Source organism: Taudactylus pleione, unplaced genomic scaffold, assembly GCF_031769625.1.
Source record: "Taudactylus pleione unplaced genomic scaffold, aTauple2 ptg000019l, whole genome shotgun sequence".
NCBI classification, from domain to species: domain Eukaryota; kingdom Metazoa; phylum Chordata; class Amphibia; order Anura; family Myobatrachidae; genus Taudactylus; species Taudactylus pleione.
In genome coordinates this window covers 35,054,307-35,075,906 of record NW_028284421.1, presented here as the reverse complement: position 1 = coordinate 35,075,906, position 21,600 = coordinate 35,054,307, and the positions used below count along the sequence as shown (strand labels likewise).

The 21,600-nt window shown below is 41.4% G+C and overlaps 1 protein-coding gene across 3 annotated transcripts in view; it reads right to left on the bottom strand.

Moving 5' to 3' along the window:
* Positions 1 to 21,600, bottom strand: part of SCAPER (S-phase cyclin A associated protein in the ER) — a 321,693-nt gene that overhangs the window by 109,757 nt on the left and 190,336 nt on the right. For all 3 annotated transcript variants that reach the window (XM_088446867.1, XM_088446876.1, XM_088446870.1), the window contains exon 23: positions 1,209 to 1,324. In XM_088446867.1, coding sequence (XP_088302993.1) covers positions 1,209 to 1,324 — 116 coding nt within the window. The remainder of the gene's footprint in view (positions 1 to 1,208; positions 1,325 to 21,600) is intronic.

The window sequence follows — 21,600 nt, the reverse complement described above, 5'->3', positions numbered from 1 at the left end:
ACGGTAGGCGTTCCGTCAGGGAGGCACGCCCCCGGCACCCCCCCCCAAAGGGGGCGTGCTGTCAATCAACATCGCAGCACGCCCCCTTTGATCAGACACAACGAGCGAAGGAAAGTCCTTCGCTCGTCGCGTCTGGCGCATGCACACGACGGAGCTCCCGCCGTCGTGCGCATGCGCAGTGCACAACATCGACCCACTTGCGAGCGGACAGCTGCTTGCGAGTGGGTCTGAATCAGGCCCAAAGTCCAATGTGTACTTCTGTGTATCTTATTAAAAATAAACATATTTTACCATATACACTTATTAGCTAATATTATTATACAACTGTACGCTTGCTCATTAATGCAAACATCCAATCAGCCAATTACATGGCATCAGCTCAATGCATAAAAGCATGCACTGCAGAATAGAGTAGAAATGTGTCTAAGTTACTTTGACCATGGAATGATTTTTACTACATTAGTTTGAGGATCTCAGAAACTGCCAATCTAGTATTTTCATGCACTACAGTCTTTAGAGTTTACACAGAATGATGTACAAAACAAAAAACATCCAGTGAGTGGCTGTTTTGTGTTACAAAAGTTGTAAGCACAGCACTTTGATCCATGAAGTGGATGGGTTACAGCAGCAGAAGACCACACCAAGTTCTTCTCCAGTCAGCAAAGAACAAACTGAGGCTACACAGGACACAGGCTAACCAAAACTGGATAAATGAAGATTGGATAAAGGTTGCATGGTCTGACCAATCCTGATTTCTGCTGCAACAACCAGGTGGTGGGGTCAGAATATGGCATAAACAACATGAGACGTGGACCCATCCTGCCTTGTGTCAATGGTTCAGGCTGGTGGTGTAATTTTGTGGGGAATGTTTTCTTGACACACATTAGGCCCCTTAATACCAATTAAACATTGTTTAAATGGTAGAGACAATACGAGTATTGCTGCAGACCATGTGCTTCTCTTTATGGCCACAGTCCACCCATCTTCTAATGACACCTGATAATCTGGAGCCTCCTGGCCGTTCCGGGAGAGTAGGCATGTATGACAGAAAATTCACATTTACAGTTTGTTTGCATTGTGTGAGTTTGAAAAGCGGCACATAGTGACTAAATATTATATATATGTATATAAAATGACAGGTCTAGCTCTTGAGCTATGAAAATGTGTACAATATGACCTTCCCATGCACGAGAACAATAGATTCTTACTTGAAAGGAATGCGGTAGGATGTGCTGCTGTTACATATAGGTGTCGCTGCTTGCAGGATCTGTTCTAAAGCCGTCAGCCCACCAGCAGCCCGGAAGGATATCTGATCCGAAGGATTCTTTAAAAAGAGAACAGGCACAGTTAGTCACGTTTTCATTAAGGGCAAGGGAAATGGAAAAGTAAACTAGCATTTATTTACTAACCTGGTAAACATTCACACTTAAGATGGCTGTAAGTTACGCTATATATATATATATATATATAATGTGTAGTATTGTTGGGGTCATGGGTTTGTCTGTGACTAGGGCCTTATCTATGAGGTATTTGCATGTTCTCCCAGTGTGTGTGGGTTTCCTTCAGGTGTTCTGGTTTCCTCCCAGACTCCATAAACATACTGGTAGGTGAAATGGTTCCTGACAAAATAGACCCTTGTGTGGCAGGGACTAATGTGAGTAATTATATATTCTCTGTATGATTGCCACTATATAAATACTTATAATAGCTAAATCTCAATCATAGAGGGCAATTGAATTAAATGCAATGTTGGGATACGATGTGCAGCTGGGCACCATGCCGGTACGTTTGACAGTATCCCAACATCACTTATTTTACTGCGCACCTCTATGGGTGCAAGATCAAATATTCTCTGTTAAACAAAAAGTATCTGAAGACTGTATAAGTCTATGATATACAAGCACCTGGTTTTTTAAGGAATATTTGGCACGGGTCAGTAAGGGTTAACGTGAGTTGCTAGCAGAGTGAGATGTCAGTCAGGGTGTGCTAGCCTATCAGTTTAGTTAATGGGAGGGGCTTTGGTTAGGCATATAAATAAACAGTTATTATTATCCTTTATTTATATGGCGCCACAAGTGTTCCGCAGCGCCTTACATAGTACATATAACTAATAAGTGAACAAGAAACAAGTAACTTACAGTACATTACAGTGCAGGACAAGGATAAGATTTATATACATTGCTGCAGCAGCGATTGAACACTCACAATAAGCTGCCGGGAGTTGGCAGTCACGTGTTAGGTGCCCTTATGGGGAGTATAGAGTCGAAGAAAGTGTAAAGAGAAGCACATGAGGGAAGAGGTCCTTTGCTCGTGAGAGCTTACAGTTCAAAGGGCATTCTGCCTCTTTCCAGTTTTGGACCCCCACCCAGCCACCCGACTGTCCAATGGTTTGTATAATGTTTAATTGCAATCTGATCATTTCCGACAAAAGGCGGTGCAGCACTGCGAAAAGCAGCGCTCCTCGGCGGCCTATTTGGGCGCAAGAGGGGTTCGGTGGCATTTCTCCTCTGAGAGCGGCGAGTTGGTCACTACCTCAGGGGGGGACCTGGTCTCCATCTTATGGAGGGGCTATTGCTAGGCCAATTGGGGGGAGGTGGTACTGTCTAACCCAGTTTGCGCCAGGGCTGGGAACCGTTCCACATTATTCAAATCTATCTATTGGGCTGTGGCCGAGGTCTTTTTCTGCCACCATAATATTAATGATAATCAATTCTGATCTGATCAATAAATTCATTGGCTGCGACCCCTTTAATTCAATTTACTGTCTAAGTGTCGTTATTTCTAGTGTTCAGGTTTAGTAACAAGGTGTATTAATAAAACCAATAGGTGACTTATTGTAATATGTAGGCATTATATAAATGACAGTTAATATATAATAAATACAGTACACTTTCCAGATTTAATGTAGCAATTGTATAAATGCAAATTTAACTGAAGATATTTTGCCAAATTGTTTCAGCATTAAAATTCCAAATTTTTTTAATTCGACTAAAGATCCACTCTTATAATTTTTTTCCTCTTATAAATATATCTGTTTGTTATTTGCCTTGTGTGAACTTTCTAATGTAAATCATTACACAGAAAGAAATACATCATGAGCAATAGTTTTAATCGGATATTAGGCTAACGTACAGCATAGCAAGTTTTTTTTTCACTTTCGGAGTAATTTTTAACATTTTTATTTGATCTATCCCCACATGTATTTCTATCAGTGACACATGCAGATATTGCACAAGTAATATCCCAGTCCCCAATTATGCCTTTTTTCTTCTTATTTAACTGTTTTGATTTACATGACGACTATCAGTTTTTAAGGGGCCTATACATCAATTGACTGATTCAACGATCTCCATTTCTCCAGCGATCTGCAAAATCCAACATGCTACAAATCCCCGACTCATCGTTTCCAAACATTTTTGGCAAAACACAGCATTGGGCCAATAGATTGTTTATGTATGGGCCCAAAGGAACTTCTTATTTGTGTTTATTTGATGGCTAGCAGGCTTTTCTTGGTGCTGTCAGCTAAGCAGATTGCTTTTGTTCCAGAGGTTATCTTTTGTTGTTATGGGACCCAGGGCCGGCTCGAGGCATGTTCGACCAGTGCGGTCGAACAGGGGCGCCACACCATAGAGGGCGCACCCCTCCCAACTGTCCCGATTTCAGCGGGACAGTCCCATTTTTTGGGTAATGCCCCGCTGTTCCACCCGCGGGCAGAAGTGTCCCGCAGGTGGTCGGAGGTTGGGCACCCCCACTACCGCTGCTGTGCGGCGGTGCTGACCCCGGAGAAGAGGAAAGGAAGAGAGATGGCTGGGGGCAGCCCAGCTACTAACGGAGTGCTGGGCTCGCCCCCAGCCTGACGTTAAATGGGAGGCGTGCCCCCCCAAATAGCGCCATTTAGAGGGGCATGGCCTATGGTATTCAGGCCATATCCCTTTTCGGACGCGCGCATTTTGCAGGGGGTCGGATTCCATGGCTGCACAGGGCGCTGCTACCCCTGGAGCCGGACCTGATGGGACCATTTCATAAAATGATTTGTAATGAGTAAAGTGATCTTTCTGTAGGTTTTTCCCAGTGAACATTGAGACCGTGCAGGAAAGATCACCTTAGTTCTATTCAAAATCTCATTGGGACACAAAGTGAATATGGCAATAAATGCTAACCATGCTCTGCATCACCATTACACACCATACGTCTCTGCTACATGGGGCCAATAGCAGTTGGCAGTGGCATTAGCACTGATTGGCACTTACACAGACGAGTAACAGAAAGGATAAGGGTGTTATTGGTAAGGTTCCAAAGGTCTGAAAGGAAAGGGGAAAGATAAGGCTGGGGGGGGAACTAGGGAGAAGGTGATCAGTAATTTGAGATTACAGAGGTTCCCATAGAGTAGAAACAGTAATGACCAGAGTGTGACTGTGCCTAATGGCGAAGTCTTGATTAATTTTACGGAGGGAGACATGATTTTTAAAATTTCTATACATTTTAATGTTGATTTGTTTAAGAAGCTTTAATGACTCCACAAGTGCTGTGCAGGTACCATGAGCTCCATCTGGTTCCCACACATCAGAGGTAACAGCCTGTAACTCTCCAACTGTTGTGCACAACAGCTCTCACACTGAACCATATAAATAGTGTGTGTACACAGAATTCAATTAGCGTCCATACTGTTTGTGCTCTGTACAAGTTCCATGTGCACGTATATGGGTAGTTTTCAAGTTTGCTCTTATATCTAATAAATATCGTGGTGGCAAAGATCCCACTTTGCATTTTTTCTGCGCTAGCTGGCGAGGGAGGTCAGCGGTTGCTGCACTGTGTGTTATTACTTTGTCACACTACAGTAGTATGATTTTATTCATCTTGGTTCCCTGAACTATATCTTTTATTTCTAGTTTTCATCAGCTTTAGATGTAAACCCTGCATGCCATGTTGCAAAAGATATAGTAAAATAATAAATGAAACAACAAAACTACCATCCCACTGCAAAAAAAAAAATAGATAGCAATGACAGTCCAACATAAGAAAAAACTAAGGTTATATTCCTGCAATTCAAGTCAAACACAACGTCAATATACTGTACTGTCCCTTCACACTTAGGCCCTCATTCAGACCCGCTCGCAAGTGGGTCGATGGTGAGGGCCTGCGCACGCACAGCGCTCGCAGTGCGCAAGCCCTGAAGCGAGTGACAAATTCACTCGCTCCGGGGGCTCACTACAAACGGGGCGGCTGTCGATGTTGATCGACAGCTCGCCCCGTTGTCTAGGCTGGGTGGGGGGGTGGCCGGACAAACGGAGGCGTTGCTGAAGGAACGCCTGCCGTCTGTAGGCGGCCCTACTGACATCACCAGTGATGTCAGTAAGGAGCTTCCTGCTCTGTTAGAGCAGGAAGCTACCTGGGGCTTGCAGTAGACGAGACCCTACCGCAAGGGTCTCGTCGCAAGCCCCGATGGTCGCGATGGTGGTCTCGACCTTTGCAACCATCACCTGGTCACTAGCTAAAGCTGTGGGTGGACACCCACAGCTTAGCGACCGGCCAGGAGGCCGGCTTTTAAAACAAAAGCGGCTGCCCTCATTCAGAGCGAGCGCTCGCTTTTTGCGAGCGGCTCTGAATGAAGGCCTTAGCTTTAATGAAGATGTTTAAGAAGCTTTAATGACTCCACAAGTGCTGTGCAGGTACCATGAGCTCCATCTGGTTCCCACACATCATAGGTAACATCATGTAACTCTCCACCAAATAGTGTGTATACACAGAATTCAATATAGCGATTCCACAGCAGAAGAGTTCTTGAGGTAAGTAGGAGTAAACACCTGACATGTTTTGCAGCTGTCCTGCGCAGCTTAGCGAAACCCCTACTTACCTCAAGAACCCTTCTGCTGTGGAATCGCTGGAACCAGCACTGGAACTGCTTACTATTAATTCAATTGGGACTACCTATGCACATTGGAAATTATTTCTATACCGGTGGATGAGGCTCCACTATAGAGGCATCGCATAATTGGTGAGGACATACCATTTTCATTGGATTTCTTCCATTTTGTACCCACATTAATGGGACATTATCCTCCAGCGGTGTATCTGTGAGAATTACTATCTCTGTGGAACATGCCCCCACGAAAAGAAGATCCCTAAGTATCGAGTCATTTTGTTTCAATCTGGCCCAGTGACATAAATAGGAACAAGCAAGAGTGACTTTTACCTATATTTATATGCATTTGCTTTCCACTTTTGGGTTCTGAGAATTTTCAGCTGATAAGACATAATATTTGTCTATTTTTATGTATTTTGATTTGATCATTCTTAACATTAGATATTCAGAATTATCGTTATGTATGTATTATGATTAATGGATTGGTGCATTTGTTAGGAAATAATCAAGATCACAGAGCTGCTATTCAATTTTGTTATATACTGGAGCTGACTACTCCAGCCTTTTACTAGCTGCTTTAGAACAACAACTCATATTAGTGCCTGAATTTACCTTCATTGGTTAATTCTCTTTGCTACTAAATATAAAACTCAGAATTAGTACTTGAAATACAATATTTATCTGCTGTGTGAAACACAGATTTTTATTTCCATTTACAGCTCTTAACTTTACGCCTCGTGGTTTTAAAATATCCAAATGGCAGCCATCTTTAGTAGCCCCAAGAGAATGTAGTTTTAGAACTGAACTTCTTCAAAGCCCAATGCTATGAGTACTGGCTGATCTGACAACGTGTGAGGAGATGAAAGGGAAAGGATTTGAGATGTAAACCATTATACAATATTAATAAAGCATATGTGCTCCTCTAAATAAGGAAAAAACTTTTAGGATCGTGCACAGAGCTACACTGCTTCGTGGCATAGTAACAAAGGGTCGCTTATACTAATAGAAAGTAAGAGATTCTATACAAAGATGACTGAGGGAGATCTGCTTCTGACAAATGCTGTAAGTAAAATCTTCTCTCACTTTAGTTTCCAGCCAACAGTTTCTTGAAAAAGAACACATCAAACAGAATACAATATGTGCTTTTGTAACACCATACCTAAAATCTATAACATATTTAAAAGTGAAGCATCTTTCCCTAATTTGCCCCAAGTACTCCCCTTCTCATTAATGTATGTAGCAGCATTACGAACAGTGACGGAAACAGGAGAACTATTGTGATAATGTTCTACTATATGACATTAAAACAGAGCAGTCATTTATATTTCCCTGATTTTGTAAGCATTCTGTAAAAAGGGTGCATGAAAACCTATAGGGGGGTATCTACTACAAGATCTGAAAACGACTGCACGATTACGACATTGTAATCGTTCAGTAGTTTGTCAGTCATGTGATGAGCCTGCACTAAATGAGCAGACGTTCAGTGCAGGGTCATCAATTATGTGGAAACATGCTGAACCTGACGATATCATCAGGTTGACCAGCATATTGAAAAGATGATAGATGTCTAAACGACCAGCAGGCACGCGCATCTCTGGTCGTTTTAGACACTTTTGCAAACGATTTGCAAACGATTTAACGATCGTTATCGTTCAACTTAATCGTTTAGTGGATACCCCCCTTATCGAAATCTGAATATCCACTTTTCTAGCAAAAGTGGGCAAAATACAGAATACAAGAGACAGCAAAGTCTAACTCATCAGAATTAAGCAACAGAAATATTTGTCCCTGCTGAACTCATTCAGAAGAAAGGTGGCAGAAGTAAGCTTTGTATCACCAAGGCTATGGGAACTTGTATAATTGGTGCAATACAGATACACATTTATATAACACCATAATAAATGTGTGTCATAATGTTAATAAGATTAAACCAATAGAAAAGTGCAGTAAGTTTTCATGAATATAATAAGGCTCATTTATAGAAAAATGTGCATACCCACAAAACAAATGCTCTTTAGTGACATGTGCCTAATGAAATGCTCCCAGGTTTACTGGGATTTACTTAAATTTACAGTCTGCAGCATCCAATAGGTGCCCCTTCATGAGAACCCATGACCGCTCCTACATTTGCAACAAGTTGTAAATAAATGAGATCTTGTTTTGCAGGTTCAGGGTGTATATCCCTGCAAGAGGACATATCCTATACTTTTACTAGATGCATCTATAATCTTGTTTTTTTTTAGGAAATTATACATGTAATAAATTAAGTTAAACAGATAAGAGAAAATGTAAAACTTTTAACAATTAAAGGAAGGGGGGAGGTGTCCATAAGATGTAGCATGGTGACATTTTAGACTGCACCATCCACAAAGCTAGTTTATAGCATGGTGAAATAGACAAGCATCTAAGCAGCGGACAGTCAATTATTAGTTACAACAGTCCTAGATCCCTGGAATTTCGTGGTCTGTCTTCAATATGGTCTGATGTTTATTCCTTTGTCGTTCCAAAATTTTTTCCTCCCAGGAAAAAATATTTTCTTTTTGTTCAATTCCTCAGAAAGGGCAACAAAAACAATGGGGGAACCCAATGGTGTAATACGTCTGACCAACTTAAAAAATGTCCTATTGAAAGTCTTATAGAGTTGAATAGCTATCCCCTTCACCGTTTGGATTAAGGAGAAATTATTGTACCATACACCTTGAAAAAGACTCAGAGTTGAAACGCATTTAGTAGCGGCTCAAGGCACGGGCAAGCCGGTCCGTCGCCCGGAGCGCTACTGTTTGCGGAGGGTGCAGGAAACGCCCACCTCCCTCCCAGCACTATAGTTGATATTTAAGCTCAGGGGGAGGGAGCGGAGGAGGGAAGGGGCGGCAACACAGCACAGCCTAGCACCGGCCCTGAACGCATTGGTGAAGGGCTCAGGTGCTTACAGTGTGTTTGACTAATCATCTGTGGGGAAAATAGTCAGGACTTCTTTTTTTCTACCTCAGGTGATATGCTATTTTCTATCTTCTGCTGTTGAACTATGGACTAGTGCAGTGGTTCCCAAACTTTTTTGAATCACGGCGCCCTAGTGTTTCAGAATTGTTTTCAAGTCACCCCTAAGCCAAAAGTTTGTTATTGAGAAATTCAGAAAAAAATTTAGTGAAGTAGTAAAGTGAAGTAATTTGTGCTACCTGTCATCCTTAGGGTCAGTTATGTGGTGGTAGACAGGTCTGCGCTTCTGTTTGTCCTCATATTTACATTACATTGACCATAAATAATTAGATTTGGTGCTGGACCACCAACCTGAGGCACCCCTGCAAGTGTCCAGAGGCACCCCAGGGTGCTGCGGCGCACATTTTGGGAACCCCTGGACTATTGTTTCACTGTTTTTAAAGGATCATTGAGCTTAAATAAATTGTTTTAAGTTTTCATACCTCAGACGTTATCCCACATTTGTTTACACGTTGTATACCCCCTCTGTGGGGCCCTGAGGGATAAGGATAAATAAGGAGGAGAACAGGAGACTATAAGGACTTAAAAAGAAACCGCTACATACACGTATTCGCACAGCTAATTGTGAGTAAGGTAAGCGATTCCATTTCCTTACACGTGTGTGACTGTGCCTTTTCATTAAGGAACTGCAGTTAAAAATACCTTTTTGGGAGGACAACTCTGTATAACAGAGTCAGTATGGTACGATAATTTATGCTTTATCCAAAAGGTGAAGGGGATAGCTATTCATCACTATAAGACTTTCAATAGGACATTTTTTAAGTTGGTCAGACGTATTACACCATTGGGTTCCCCCATTGTTTTTGTCGCCCCTTCTGAGGATTTGAATAAAAAGAAAATATTTTTTCCTGGGAGGAAAAATTTTGGAACGACAAAGGAATAAACATCAGACCATATTGAAGACAGACCACGAAATTCCAGGGACCAAGGACTGTTGTAAGTATTAATTGACTGTCCACTATCCATTAGACATACACATTTTGTCTTTTTGAAAGCGTGATGTATGGTAGAGTGCAATAAGGGTTTATCTTTTTGTTTAGATTATGTTTTAGTGGTGGATGACCCAATTGATGATTTTCCCCGGTTGCAGCCACCAGAGTGCGCAGTGATCTTCTGTAAAATAATTCTTCCTGTGAAGCATCTAAGCAGGCAAGTGCCATGTTTTCCCTTCTGGTTATGCTTGTGCCCAGTGTAGTACAAGTGTGTTGCACCTGCACAGCAAGTTCAGAGACTGTGACAGCGAGGAGCTGGAGATGTGATGGGTAATATAGTGCCCATTTAGGCAAGATACTCGCCTCTGGGAAAACCTGCCTGCTAGGGAGGAACCTTTAAATGCTGTCTGAACTATAACTTGTACATGGGTTATGATTTTTACATGGGTTATTAAGTCTACAGAAAACAAGTCATTACTAAATGCAAACTAAAAAAAATAAAAAATCTATCCAAACAGAGCTCTATGAATCAAATTACAGGGATTTTGCATGCCAAACCATGTGAAGAACGCATGGTATTCATTCCTTGGTTGAGACTTTGGTACAATGGGTTGGTATGGGATCTCGGTGTTCGGGATGTCGCCGGTCAGAATACAGACAGCGGCATCCTGACAGTCAGAATCCCGACACCATGAGATAAGTACCCTAACGCTAACCCTTACCCCTAATTCTAACACTCCCTCTCTGGTGGCTGAACCTAACCTCCCCCCTAGTGCCTAAACTTAACCTCTCCTTCCCCGCACCCTAAACTTCCCCACTTAGTGCCTAACCCTATCCCTCCCCCCAGATACTTACCTTCGGGATGCCAACTGTCAGGATACTCGAGACGGGATCCCAGTGCTGTCGGGATTCCGGCGCTGGTATTTTGACTGTCGGCATCACGCACGCCGGGATGCTGATTACCTCCTGGTACAATATTATTTTACTTGGATCAGTATCTCATATTTGTGAGTACATACACCAATCAGCCATCTTCCCATAGTGCATTCTGGTGCCATCTCTTCCCCAGGTAAACTATGCACACGCACCCAGCCATCCACATGATGTAAAAAAAAATCTGTGCTTTATCAGACCAGGCTTCCTTCTTACATTCCCCATGGTCCAGTTCTGATGCTCACGTGTCCATTGTAGGCACTTTCGGAGGAAAACAGGGGTCAGCATGGGCACTCTAACCAATCTGCAGCTATGCAGCCCCATATGCGGCAAGCTGCGATACACTGTGTGTTCTGACACCTTTCTATCATAGCCAGCATTAACTTTTTCAGCAATTTGTGCTATAGTTGCTCTTCTGTGGGATCGGACCAGACAGGCTAGACTAAGCTCTCCTCGCAAATGAATGAGCCTTGGGCACCCATGACCCTATCACAGGTTTACCGATTGGACCACTTTTGGTAGGTACCAACCACTGCATGCCGGAAACACCCCACAGGACCTGCCATTTTGGAGATGCTCTGACGCAATCATCAACCCATCATCTAGCCATCACAATTTGGCTCTTGTCAAAGTCGCTCAGATCCTTGTGGTTGACAATTAGTACATCAACTTCAAGAACTGCCTAATGCTACTTAATACAGATGTGTCCTCGTACAGGTGTGTCCACATACATCTTTGCTGCAGTCGCACCAAATAGCCTCTCTTGGTGCACCAGGTCCCATGCAACTCTTCTAGTGTCGGGCAGTTTTTTGCATATTTTTCACCCGAAAATGCATCTTAGTTGCAATACAGTGCAAATAGGACCCATCAGGAGACTGACTTATTAATTTGATATTAGACACTTGTATATATGTGTGCGACTGAGTCTCTGAATCTAAGTGCTACGATGCAGTGAATGCGACTTTTTTCCATGCCAAGTTCCATTGCCTTTTGTATACAGACCAAGGTGCACATAGTTGTATACAGACCGAGTGTTGCATATCAAATTAATCAGTACAATCTCCTGGTGCAACCTAGTACATTGCATTGCGACTAAGCTGCATTTTCGAGGTGAAAAGGCATCTCACGCCACATGGCTTATTAAGGCAGGATGTATGAGGACACATCTGTATATCCAGCCCCTTGACAGGTGCCATTGTAACAAGATAATCAATGTTATTTACTTCACCGGTTAGTGGTTATGGCTGATAGGTGTATGCTTGATATACTTTAATTTTTTATGCCAAATATCCTGTATGTGTATATATGAGAAACCCAGCAAACTCACTGAAAATCGTCGAATTTGATAAAATGCTATTTAATGAATAAGTCCATTTATTTACCACCTGAACAAATGTCACAAATTTACCCGGTGATCACTGCAAAAAGTGGTATAACACTATCTTGTCATGTGTACTTAACATAAATAATACAATATACATAAGCTTCGAAATGACATAGGACATAGGATTACTAAAACTCACATACACTTCTTCTATGTGAGGCCTGACCCGGCATAAGCATTTAGGATATACAGCACAATGATCAGCACTGTCCTGGAATCTCCTCTGTGTGTGGCATCCCCACAGACCTGTTTAAACTGCTAAATGGTACTTCGCCTCCAAGGCTCTGGGTGTGAGTGACAGCAGACTAATAAGATTAGCGGCTGCCTTCCAGTAACACTGCCAGAAGGGGGATAACAGGGAGACGACCTGAATTACACTGCATAGGGATACAACCAATTTTGAATACAAGTTACAATTACCTCGGCTAATGAAAGGAACAACAGCTGTTAATGTGAAGGATGTTTCCCCTGGGTGAGGGGTCAGAACAGCTTTGTACTTGACTAAGAAAAGACAGGGACTGGAGAATTTAACCCTTACTAAGTAAAATAACAAGAGCGCTCTGCTACTGGGCGGGATAAACAGCTTCTGGCAGTCCAGCAATCCAGGTAATCAGGACAGAACAAATCTTCCCCATATCTTTACAATCTTGGATGCATTATAAGGTGTGCATGGACTGTCAGGTTGATCATTACTGATGTGGGGTACAGTCTTTTCATTACGAATGATTTGACTAGAAAAAAAACATTAAAATAATGAATAAATGCTCAGAAAATCAAAACTGAAGTTCTCCTGATATGCCATGTAAGTATTTGCCTTCTTACTGTTTCCTATATAGCAAGTCTGGTCCCCAATATTCATCTCCCCACAGCAAGAATTGGGTGATCCCCTAATATTTGGTTATCCTGTTACTAGACATCATCTGGATATTGCTAACCAGAAGACAGCATATGAAGCAACACTCCATCTGCCACTGCAGGCAAGTGACCTAACTGCTCACTTATCATTCCTAAGCACTAAAAAGTTTTCCTTGGTGAAGTCTATTCTTACAACATGTCTAGGTGATAAGGAGGAGCAGACATGACACTTTTTAAAAGTCTTGCATTTTTTTCATTTTTGTACAATATGGTTACCTCACCTGCAGGTCCGTACCTGGCCCATCATTTCCACACAAAACATAATAAGGAAGTCTGTCAATAACTCTGCCTTTCATCATCTCGCTGGCTCATTAACCCACCCAACCCTTGCTCCCTGATAATAGATTACCTCACTGTAATGGTGCATACACACGGTCAGATTTTTCCTTCAGATCTGAACGATAACGATATAAAAATCGTTCAGTCGTTCATATCTGAAGGACAATCTGACATATCTGTCAGATTAACTATTTGAACGATGCGCGTTCCCAATGGTCAGATAACGATATCTGACATCTGATGTGTTTGCAGTCAGACTTGGACGATTTCCATTAATTTTAACCACTTGCCTGGCACGGTTGTATCAGATACGACCATACCAGACTGGGCTTTCCCTGACATGGTCCTATGCGTGCCGGGGGCGTGCCTGACAGACGGAGGCGTTCCCAAGGGAACGCCTACCGTCTGAAGCCGGCCCCACTGACATCACTAGTGATGTCAGTGGGAGTGATTTTGGCTCTGATAGAGCCAAAATCACTCCTGGCCTTGCGGTTGAAAAACCCAACCGCAGGCTTTTGCTCGCAGTTTCGATGGTCGCGATGGTCAACACCATCGCGACCATCATTCTGCACGCTCGTATATGCTGTGGTGACCCACAGCTATACGAGCGTCCAGGACGCTCCATATTAATGGAGGTGGGCCCTGATTCAGAGCGAGCACTCTGGTCAGAGCGTCCGGCTCTGAATCAGGGCCTATGTTCTAGACCTAATTCAATCATAAAAGAAACCGACAATTTTGGAGCGGTTTTTGGAAAAAGAATTCGGCAGTTAAGTGGTTAATGCAGTCAAAAATCGTTCAATCGTTCAAAATCTTTGGTGAAAATTGTTCAAATCGTTCAGCTGACAGATCTGACAAATCTGACCGTGTGTATGCTCCATAAGTAAGTACAATGTGCTTACTGGTCAGTGTTTGACTCTATCATCACACCATTCACTCCCTGAAATAGTAGCAATCTCCCTGATTGCACCTTACCCCCATTATGTAGATCAGGGGTTCCCAACCACGGTCCCCAAGGCAAACGAACAGTCCTGATTTTAAGGATAGCCATACTTGAGCACAGGTGTTTTAATTAGTACCTCAGTTATTAAAAAAACATGCCCCCCTGTCCTCTCCCTTAATATCCTCATCAAGCTTCATAATATCCAACTTTATCTCATCATAGGTGTAAAAATACACAACCTTAAAACTCCTATTTCTGTATAATACCCCTTAAACTGCTAATATCTTTGTATAATTCCTAGGGGTATATTCAGCAATGATTATTTTACATAAACTATGATTTCCGCATTTTTTATGTAAGTCCACTATTCAGCAATGGGATAATGGAGAAAATTATGCAATTATCTTCTGTATTAATTCCCATCTGGCAGAGTACCGCCCTGTAGGGATCAGCCATTGATCTCTACAGTGCTTTAACGCTTTTTGCCATTCTGCAAACCAAAAAGTGTTTCATTATTTGAAAAATATTTACATTATACACCGCCATCTCAATTGATCGACATGTGTATACAGGCTTTATACTAGTCTGTATACATTTATATTTATGTGCTTTTATATTTAAAATTGATATATACATTTTAAATATAAAATCACATTAATATAAATGTATACAGGGTAATATAAAGCCTGTGTATACATGTCAATCAATTACCCGTCGTCGGTCACCACAAAGTCGGCGGTCACCGATCGCATGACTGCAGAAAACAATGCCTTCTGTAATATCACAGGGACAGAGTATTAACGCAACCGCTGTCCCTGCTCAAAATAATGCTGCATAGCTGACTTATAATTTCATACTTGCCAAGTATTCGTGACAATGTTGCCCGATAATATTCTGGGCAACATCGTCACCCTTACTGGAGCCCCATATCTTATAACTTCTACATTTTCTGCTTATGACCACACTGTTTATCTCTCCATACATACCCATCCTTATAATGCCTCCTATTTTTACCTTATATCCCACCTTAACTTAAGTGTTTGTACATACTACCTAAGTGTATGCCTACTTCTATTCAACTATCTCCCACATTCAGAACTAAAGTTGGGTACACCCCTGAAAGATAGATCTGCAGATGATGGTTGCTTATACACACTGAACAACAATCATCTGGCTGCAGGTCACACTGGCCCGAGGTCGCATCGTGCCCCCCTCCCAGCGGTCTTTGCAGCAAGTGTACGGGCGGTTGGTTGAACGCCCGTACACACAGCACGATGAGCAGATATATCTACCATCAGCTGTGCAGCACAGTGGACACAAAATGTCTGTGAACGTCTTCGTTCACAGACATATCGCTGGTACACACTGGCCGACACACACACGATATATTGGCTGATCAATTGATCAGCCAATATATCTGCTAGTGTGTACCCAGCATAATGCCCTATATTCTTAAAAGGACATCTTACAGATACTTATATTGGCCATCACATATTTAACACTTGCTATTTTTATAAAGCTATAGCCACAAATCTTTCTCATGTTAGGTGTCGTGACATATAAACTATGTGAAACAGGTTTGTGACAGGCGTCATTGTGGGGTTTTTTTTTTTTAAACACAATTAGCAAAACCATTTTATCTGTAATATATAATTTACAAATGATCGATCATTGAGGCATTCCACAAACTGTCCTGCTACAGTATATATATATATAGTATATGTCTATATACCTCTTCTGCTTTGACATCTGTATAATCAACACATATAACAGCGTGTGAGTGTACTATTTACAAATGTATTTATATACAAAAAATATAAATCTATATATATATATATACACACACATACACACTTCTTGTGCTACTTCTCTTTCTGATGTAAGACAATACAAGACAAGGTTATGATTCTCGGAATAACCCTGCTCCAGCTAATCACAGCTCATGTTTGCATCTGTGATATTTCATAGAGAGGTCATTTTGATTACAGGAAATTTCACCCCAATATGTTTTATCAGCAATGTGTTAATGTTTAAATCAAATTGTCTCGTTTTTCGTTAATAGGATCACGGTGAAGTAACAAGACGGTCACCTCATGACTCTGTAATAAGACAGCCTAGGAACCTTTACTTCATTCCAGTCCATGCGGCAGTTTCCATTTAATTAGATGCTCACCAGAGACCATTGCCAACTTTTTGATACGTTGTGACTTTTTACAACATATTTACCATTTTATGAGCAGAAAACCAGTAATAGCTAGTCTTCCCACTACTGATGTGTTATATATAACCGTCTAATCTGAACTTTATCAAACTATACATAAATTAAAAAATTGACCCCCTGTTATAAAGCATGTTCTATAAGACTACAGATTGTCCAGAAAGGCAAGCGAGCAAATGGGTGTGGGATCTCCTTCCTGCTGAAGCACAGTTGGACTTGTATTATTATATTTATTATACTTTATTTATATGGCACCACAAGGGTTCCGCAGCGCCTTACAAAGTACATGGAAAGTAGTGACTTACAGAAAACCATTGCAGGACAAGGACGTGGTTTATAAACATTGCTGCTCCAGTATCAGCAACAAGAGATATTCCTAAATATCAGGAAGATTTCTATACAGCTGTAATCCATTCCTTGCATACTGTATGTGTGGACACACATTAATATTTGAACACAAAGTAGATTACTATAACTCACACTTACAAAGTCAAATGGCGAAGCACTTATCATCATTTATTAATATTTACTAGAAACACACAGACATGCACCAACCTACCAGAAACTCATAGAAACAAGGGCAACACAAAGGGGGAAATTAATTTTAAATTAAAATATTAATTAAACATACCTTATAACCACGTTACATGTACAATGCAACTATTTTAGATACAAACATTTAATCCACATATGATTATAAAGTTTAAATAAAAATCAGAAAACAATTGCTTAGTATAACAGGAAAAAGAATTATTAGAAATAGATACATGAACACACAGCAGTGGCAAACGCAGGATTTCTAGAGGTGGGTTTATAAATGCTTGATTTTAGAGCAAGTGTGGCCAGTGCATGAAGAGGGCATAATTAGCACTTATCTAGCTTTGATATGCGTCATACAAAGTGTATTGTGTGTCATAATTCCAGCACATACAGAACCAGCGATCACAGTTAGATGTGGGCACCATTTCAGAGCATTGGAGCAAGTCTGAGAGTCTGGAGGAGCAGCAGAAGAACTTTGCACTGTCCGGGACATATACAGTATGTACATATTAGTCTCCTTACGCACAGAATAGTGTATTCTTATACAGTATTAATAACTAATCCTATTGATGGTCTATAGCAGTGCACCCCTAACAGTGCATGTTTTCCATATCTCCTAGTTGGTGCAAAGGTGTATTTATTACTGGCTGGCACATGGAAAAAATCCACAGGTGGTGCTGATTACAGTATTTTATTTGTGATACTGAACATGCAGCACTAGTAAAGTTCTATTATATTACTATTTCTATTGTGGTTATGGTGTGGGCTGGGGAGGGGGGTTTCCAGGCAACCGGAACCCCCCACTGCGTTTGCCTATGCACAGGACAAGCGCTATTATAAAGTATGTGCAGTAACTTCACTTTTCACAGGTTTATCTTGTAACTGTAAAGGATTATTGCCTTGAATATTTGATTGCACACAAACACATCTTTACAATATGAATAAATGTATAAGGACAAAAGCACAGTGGTTAGAATTGCTATTTTAGAGCACTGGTTACATATGTGTAGAGTTTGTATGTTCTACTGTGTCTGTGTGGGATTCCTCCGGGAACTCCAGTTTCTTCCCACACTTAATAAAACACTGGTAGGTTAATTCTCGTACGTGTGTCTATGTGTGTATATGTATAGACTGTAAGATCAGAGTGACAGGAACTAATATGAAGACAAATATTCTGTGTACAGCGCTGCATATTTTGTGTTTCTGTATAAATAGAAGACAATAATAAATAATACAAACATAAGATACAGGAGATTTGAGAACATCTATGTGGAGTAATATCACAAACAGTACTGGGACGATTTGGACACAGCTAAGTCAATAGAAATTATGTACAAATACATTATATAGTGCTGGCAAATGCAAAATGCCCATTTTAGGAATGCCAAGTCCTACATGAACATGAAATCCTGATTCATGGTACATGGGGTATTGCTGATCAAAACATTTCAAACAGAATTCAGAGAAACATCTCCCAGCAGGTGTAATCTACTACCAGATACTTCATTCAGGTGGTGAATAATGAGGTATATAGAGTGGGTGACAGGTAAGATGGAGATCCAAAATAATTTCTACTAAGTCGTCACTACTTTATCATAGTAAGGTACAATTTATCTGGACTGTCACATACATGTTTGTACACTAGTGGTCATGCTAAGCAATTACTGGAAGACTCCATGATACATTGTAACTATAAATACGTAGGTACATACAATACAAAAGGTTAATGGCATAAGCAAAGCCCTATCATAGCAATCAGACGTGGGTCACTCCATAGGGACACACACCATTGCATTATAAAAATCACAGCTGTTTCCAGCATTATTGGTATTCTTAAAGACTCAAGAATCAATGGGCCGTATTCAATTAGCGTCGAAAAGCCGTTTTCAGCGAAACAGTTTCGCCGATGATGTAATTTCGCCAGCGGAAACTTATCCCCGAATTCAATTGTGGCAACTTTTCGCCGGTGTGAAAACGCAATGCAATGTACCCGCCGTAAAGTTTCACCTATGAATAGCTGTCGGAAAAAAGTGCAGAATTGCAGTTTTGGGGTGCAAAGGTGGGGAAATCACCCTGCACCCTTAGGACAGGTCCCCAAAGGTAAACTGCGTAAAAAAACTCTTTAAATACAATAGAGAACACCCCAAAAATTACTTTGAAAAAGGGGGCGAAAAAGTACAAAGTTGGGGTACGAACTTAAAAACTAGTGAAATAGACTTTGGGGGGGGGGGGGGGGTCTGCAATTATGGGGGAGGTGTTTTTTTGATTGCAGCTGCTTGCTGAAGGTGCGTTTTTTAAGACTTCACTTTTGCAATTTTTATCCATGCTTGCACCCATTGTCATATACCACAAATTTGCTGGGACTTATTATTTCCACCCAAAAAAAATGCTAGATGCTGTTCTTCACCACTTGTGTCAAGACGCTAATTATCAGCAAATGAGAGCATTTAAGTACCCCAAATAGCGTCAGCAGGGATAATCGGGGGCATCTACCATGATCCCCAATGTTAGTGCATCTTGTGGGGGTGTCAGGCTGATTTCCCCAAAACTGACACTTTTCGCCAGTTTGAGTTTCGCCGGGATGCGTTTTCGCGCCCTCTGGAATTGAATAGGGGGATAAGCAGGGACGTGCGCAATACTTTTCCACATGAAAACCAGCGATGACGGTGGCAACCCTGGCATGCAAAAACAAACATTCCATACTGTACATCTGCAGGCTCTTTCTTCAGTACTTCAACGCAATGTTATTCATCACTGAACGGTTTGTAGCTCAGATAGGCAAAGTTAAACTATAATCATTAACTCAAAGTCTAAATCCTTGACTATCATCATTTAGAATTATAATAAAGATGAAAAAAGACACAGGCTACTCACTTCACCATTACGCCACGTAGCAAAAGATTACTAGTCTTTATTTTCAGCTAATGTTTTGAAAGAAGTTCCAGAACCAATCTAGGACTTGTAAGAGTTTTACATAATTCATTTCTGTGTATTTTAGTAACGAGCAAGAGGTGATCCCGGCACAGGATTGTAAATGTACAGAGAAAACTTTACAGTTTAATCAACATGTAGTGTAATTTAGAACAAAGAAAAGTATATACAACAAAGTTGGCGGTGCTCCCAGGAATTAAATACTAGGTACTCAGCAAAGAAAATGAGCAAGGATGCTAATACACACTTATGATTATAGATATTGAAATGGTTATTGTGCTAAAACATAACTTTTATTAATATACCTTTAAGAGAATGGGGTAACCAGAAAAAAAAAAAACTGTAAATGGTCTGCCCTTGTAAAAAAATCTAATTAATGATACACAAGTATTTTCATAATTTCAGCATGAATCCGCATAGTAAACTGTAACAAATAGGGAGATAGTTAAAGACTCAAAATTCATCTAGAGGCAAGATAATGTTTCAAATACAGTATGTCTCAAGATCATAGGCAAAGGAGGCAATGATGATAATTATTGTTCTGTCAGTTCCCATAATTTCATGTACACAGGGTATGATATATTCTAAAGCTGTTGAGTTTATAATTAGTTATTATTATCCAAGTTACACCAAAATCATATCCTAACTATGAAAATCCACACGAGAAAATAAGAGATATGGTAAGAACTTACCCTAGTTATCTCTATATCTACGAAGTCCATAGTGTTCCACAGGATACCTTGGGGTATAGGCGATGGCAGTAGTCATCGGGCACCACAGAGTTAAGTTTTTCAGCCTCCCAGGATGCACTGGGGCCCCTCTCCTATACCCCGCCCCGAGCCAAGGCAAATCAGTTACGTAACAAGCCCAAGGCCGGAGGAGGAGAAGAAAGAGAGAGAAGAAATTCTGGAACACACAAGAATCACATTCTCACCAGATGGAGACGGAAAAACCGGTGACCAGAACAAAGCCCATCTGCAGCACAGGTGCAACAGGGTGGGAGTCCTGTGGAACCCTATGGACTTCGTAGAAATAGAGATAACAAGGGTTAGGTCTTACCATATCTCTTATTTTCTACATCCGGGTCCATAGGGTATCCACAGGATACCTTGGGGATGTCCCAAAGCAGTATCCTTTAAGGCTGGGGACGCTCCTGTGCTGAAAGGGGAATCCGCCGCCCAGAGGAAGCATTCTGAGAGGCGAAGGTGTCAAATGCATAATACCTCACAAAGGTATGGACAGAAGACCACTTGGCTGCCTTGCAAAGCTGAACAGCAGAGGCATCATGGCAAGCTGCCCACGAAGGACCCACAGACCTAGTGGAATGAGCTTTAACAGAGGATGGAACAGGAAGGCCTTCATGAATGTAAGCCTCAGAAATTGCCATGCGAATGCATCCTGCCAAAGTTTGCTTAGTGGCAGGCCAACCCTTCTTACGGAAGCCATAGAGGACAAACAAGGAGTCCGACTTCCTAAATGAATTGGTACGGTCAACATAAATCCATAGAGCACGTACCACATCCAAGGAGGCCTCACCAGCTGAGAGGCCTGGAGAATTAAAGGTCGGCACAATGATTTCCTCATTAATGTGGAAACTAGATACCACCTCAAGTAGGAAACCAGGGCGAGTGCAAAGCACCGCCCTGTCCCTATGGAAAATTAGAAAGA